We start from the raw sequence: 5,186 nt of genomic DNA on the forward strand, positions 1-5,186 counted from the left end.
TGGTGAACAAGAAAACATAAAAAAAAAAAAAAAAAAAGGGGGGGGGGGGAAAGGGGAGAAGAAGTAACAGCCTTGCTGCTCATCTGCTGCTGCCAATGCCTTCCCCTGGCTTTGCTCTTACCTCCCCTGTATTGGACAAGAAATGTGCAATGGTCATTCTCTAAAATACTGAGGCTTCTTCTTCAAATTCTTACAGGCAAAAAGCAATCTATCAGGGGCATTTAAGTGGATTCAGAGAAACAGGAGTACAAAAGCTAGTGAACAATTCAATTATTTTTGAAAAAGATGGGAGGAAATGCTGGCACAAAGCCTGGGATTCTTCCAATAAAGAGAAGGAAGCAATTTTAAAGATTTCTGACACAAGCGTTTCTTCTTTCTGTATACTGAGACTGGTTCCACACCTGCCCAGGAAGAGAGGACACATGGGTCTGTCCAAGACATCCCTTAGCCTGGCCTGGCTGTGGAGGTGGCTGTGCCTTTGCCGATGGTTTTCTATAAAGTCTCAAGGAGGAAACTACACTCAGCTTGGACCAAAACTTGTCACATCCCTGTAACTTTTCAGGTTTTTAATAACAGGGAAATACTAACTCTCTGAGCTCTCTGTGGCTCTGTGAGGACTTTGTGGCAATGGGCTCCCAAATCTTCACTGAGTCAGTTGTGGTTGTTGGTGGGTTGTTTTCTCCCAGACTTTGATTTTCAGCAGAAACTTCAACCTGGCCAAACAAATTCTCTTATAGGGTTCCTTAAAACTATGAAACTCTTGCAGAAAAAGCTCAAGCCACAATAAATATGCATTTCTGAAGAGAAACTGTTTCAACAACAAAATCCCTTCTTGTATTACTCAGCCAAGGTATCTCAGACGCCTGTGAGTGAAGGCTGGTGCTGCTACAGGCGAGCAATGCTCTCTCCCAAGCCCTTGCCACTCAGAAGTCTTTGGGAGCTTCTCCAACCTTGCTAATGGAAAATCCATGACCAACATCTGAGCAAAGCATCTGTAGTGATGCCACATATTTACTGCAGACCTCATTTATGAGTGAACATTTTGAGCATTCAGCAACACTCAGGTATGTGTTCCCAAGCGCTTTGGGGCTTATATAAAGTGTTGCTGGTCTGACAATAAATTGAGCGTGCAACCAATCTACAGAGCCAGGCAGGCTTGAAGGCACAGAAGATAAAGTGCAGCAGAAAGCACGGAGCTGTGCTGCACATGTTAAGTTTGCATCAATCATTAGCATCACACACATAAAAACACCATCAGGCCAACAGGTTGTTTTGCCCTATTTGGGAGTCTTCCTTGCTGAAGAAATAAATATTTTAAGAAGAGAGTGAAACAAGTTAAGAGATCTACGTGACTTAGAGCACTATAAAACCGTGTTTGAATTAGCTTCCCAGACGATCAGTGTTTAAGTGCTCCTTAAAATCTGTTCTTTATCTCCAGGCTTTGTCTTTCCTCTGAAGATGCAGCTCACCCAGGAGCCGGGCAGTTTGATGCCTGCAACCAGCTGGCTTGGGGCTCTCCTTGGCATCAGGTCCAGCCAGGCAGCAAGCCCCGCGATGGAGAGCATCTCTAAAACCAAAGTGGTCAACTCAATCTCCTTTCCCAGGCCTTCATCTGCCCACCAATAAAAACTTATCAAGAAAATCCCCTTTAGGGGGCTGAAAAGTTGGCAGGCTGTGAAGAATAGCTACTAACCTACCCAATACATGGCATTTACTGTGCATGAGGTATCTGGATTTGCAATGTCTGGTTTAATTTCAATGTGGAACAAAGATTATTTTTTTTATTTTTAATGAAGAAATATAAAAGCTAATGCATTTTCAAAAAGTTGTTTTAGAAAGAAAAAAAATCGGATTTTTAAATTTTTAAATTACTGCTGTATAATGTTTTATGACATGCAGCAGTAGTTCATAAAAGCAGATGCCAAATTGTACATCCACTTGTACCAATAAGGCAGCAAAACTGTTACATTACTTTAAAGCAAATGTATTTAAAGACAACCTAATGAGAGTTTAAGAAAAATAGAGAAAAAATGATTTCCTTCAAATAACTAAGCTCCCCCACAAGCAAACAAAACTGTCCCATTGTTTTTGTGAATTGGCTGGTTGATTCCTTATCCCCTACAATTCTGTCGAAATAGCACTTCAGGACATTAACCATGGCAACACCACCACGGAAACATTCCAGCTCTGTCCTTTCGGCAGTTTAGAAAACCCACAGAATTGACTGCTATGTTAGAGTTAAATAATGCCGTTGTTATTCATTATTATCATCCCTCTTCTTACCACCTCATCTGCAAACAGCTAACGTCCCACTGTGCCATGTAGGGACAAACACATACCGGGACGCAATTCATCCTACACCAAACGGACATGCCGCAAGGTCACAGGTTTGAGCACCAGGAATCTTTGGTGCTGGCACTACCTTGTGCAGACGTGACACAACGAGCAAGGGGATGCAGAAGGGAAAACCAGTTGATCAGAAAGGAGATGGAACAGACAAGCAGGACACTGGCCACTCTCCGAAGAACTGCCTGGGGATATTTGAAGTTTCCTCTAAATCCATTTAACATGCAAACCCTTATGTTTTTCTTCATTAATATCTTCTTGGTGGCCAACATCAAACCTTCAGCTACATCATGTTACTTAGATTCTGCATGTGCCTTTTGCTGATGGCTTTGGGGCTACCAATAACAAAAGGCTATTGGGATATTAATGGCAGAATCTCTCTATGCGACGTTGCTGTCAAAATTAATTTTGGCAATGATGTTGAATCAGGTGGGAATTGGTGTTTGAGTTGTCCTGGGCTAAGAAGAGCTGCGAAGAAAGAGGAAAGTGTAGGTGAACATAACAGGCTTCACGCTAATAAAGCAGTTCACAGCAGCCACTGCTGCACAGATGTTGCGGTACACTGTTGCAGAACACTGGGTGGCAGTGTGGGCGGTCGGAAGATTACGTGCTTACGTGCTTACGTTACAGGAATGCAGTAACCACCCACGATGGGTGAGGCTTAGTCTAACACTACATAGCTCTGTTCAGTACATAATAAAGCGCCATTTTGCATCCTCTGTAGCAGAGTAAAGTGCATAAATGGACCCTTGACGGAAGAGGTCAAGTGCCCTATATCACAACAAGTTGCCACACACAGACTGACATTTGAAATAACTGAAGGCATTTTTTGAAAATTACTGATTTACTGCCCAGACCTCTGGGGCACGCAACCTTTCTTCATTGTTATTGTTGGGGTTTTTTTTAAGATTAATTCAGTGTTGATGAAATGTGCTAGATGGGCAGACCTAGAGTCCAATACTTTCTCTTTACCCCACAAATACAGAGTGGGTAAAAACAGCAAAGGGAGCTTCAGGCTGTGTCCCTCATGTGCTTCTGAGGAGACATAAGGACATTCATCTCCAGAGTTAATGTACGGTAAGCCCTGGGGTCAGGAGCACCCACTTCACTCTCTCACTTGGTGCAGGGACCTTTGAAACAGGCTTATAACAATCCCCACTCGATTGTTTTCCCAACTTTCTCCTTGATAGAAATAGTATGACCACGTACAAGACAGTGAGAGGACAGATGGCTTCATCTTTTAATCACCAGTTTTTTTTCAGTCTTTAAACAAGGAAATAAATCATGACTGACTTTTGCACAAACCCCATAGAGCTCTTGGTCCCTTGTCAGCATCATCAGGAAAACTCAGCTCACTCAGGAAACTCACCACTTTTCCTCATTAAAGAGTATGCTTGTGATTTGGAGAAAAAAAGGGAAATGTGTCTGGTTTTATCTTTGTGTGAAATGTGTCTTTGACAAAATTATTTCTGCATACAAAGTAAATAAATTCATGTATTTGTTTACTATTTGGAGATTTACAGCCTGAGGTATTTTGCTAAATGTCTATAGATATTACTGAAAGTGGTTTGAAAAAGCAGATCCTTTTTTAATCGTTAAACTAAAAACCTACATGAAATACTTGTACAAAAATGTTAGTAATTTACATACAAAACGATTAGCATCTGCCTGCAACTTGTTTTCTGTATCTCAATCCAATCCCTGGAACAAAAGGTAATTCCAGCAAGAGGAGTAATTAGATTGGCTTTGAAAAACAAACATAGGTCTGGTTTGTGCTAACTCTAGTTTTACTGGAAATTGCACAGTCTAGGGGAAAAAATGGTAGCTATCACACAGAAAATTAGGAAGACCCCATTCAATGAAACTTGTAATCAAAGGGAGCTAAATGGGTGCAATTGCCACTTGGGGGCGGGGAGGGCGGAATTCAGTGTGTCAGACCTGCTCAGGGAGAGTGTAAGGCTCCACAGATTGCTCCATAAGCTACTTCTAGTTTAGAAGAACAAGATGCTTCATTTATCCCTGATTCCACGAGTGCCTCCTGCCATCTGCAGATGGAAATGCGGAGCGGACTCCCAGGCACATGCCAATCTCTGTATCACTGGGGGCAGTCCTTCAGAGAGGTGTTGGGCATGTCTGGCCCCATCTGTCCTTCCTGCAGCGTAGACTGGGAGTGATTTATGAGAGAATAGATTTTTTTCTTTTTTTCCTAATCTACCTTAGCTTTCACCTGCTCTGGTCAGGTAAATCTAACCCAGTCTCCTGGCCTTGAACATGGAACGTTTGATTGGAATCTCCTTTCACTTCTGTAAAGCTGGAGAAGTTCCACAGACAGTGGAGAAGTTCTGCTGTCAAACTTGTGGATGTGAGGCTGGGAATGCATTGCCACCCTCGGAAGTCTGGGCTCCTTCAAAAAATGCCAACCCAATGGTGTCACAGCCCCGGTGCAGTCAAAGCACTGCCAGGGTGGTGGACAGCCCTGGTGCTGCTCCGAGCAAGAGAAAGCAGCGCCAGTCCCTACCCATACCAGGCTGGAAGCATCAGTGTCAGTGTCACTTGAGCATCCTCAGCTGGGAGGTGCAAACAAAGGGTCTGCCTTTAGCCACAGCATGGTGCTCCTGGGTTCTGACCATGAAAGCGAGCAGCTTGATCCCTTGTTTGTTCAGTGCAAGCTCTGACTGGCACAGAAGCCCCTGATGACCATGGCAGAAATGGTGACAGGTTTCCATGTGCAATGTTCAGTGACAGCCAGGAAGCCAGCAGAAGACTGTCACTAGCTGTTGTATTCATGCCCAGCTGCTCACTCAGTGTCCCCCCGGAGTGGGCCACTTGTTTGTATTGCA

General features: G+C 43.4%; 1 protein-coding gene across 1 annotated transcript in view; it reads right to left on the reverse strand.

The window, feature by feature from the left end:
- Window positions 1-2,372, reverse strand: part of LOC104501456 (fibroblast growth factor 12-like) — an 11,789-nt gene extending 9,417 nt beyond the window's left edge. The window contains exons 1-2 of the mRNA XM_010145268.1: window positions 2,360-2,372; window positions 1,470-1,612 (exon numbers count right to left, since the gene is read on the reverse strand). Coding sequence (XP_010143570.1) covers window positions 1,470-1,612; window positions 2,360-2,372 — 156 coding nt within the window. The remainder of the gene's footprint in view (window positions 1-1,469; window positions 1,613-2,359) is intronic.
- Window positions 2,373-5,186: the final 2,814 nt, after the last annotated feature.

The sequence above is a fragment of the Buceros rhinoceros genome, unplaced genomic scaffold (assembly GCF_000710305.1).
Source record: "Buceros rhinoceros silvestris isolate BGI_N320 unplaced genomic scaffold, ASM71030v1 scaffold631, whole genome shotgun sequence".
Lineage (NCBI taxonomy): Eukaryota > Metazoa > Chordata > Aves > Bucerotiformes > Bucerotidae > Buceros > Buceros rhinoceros.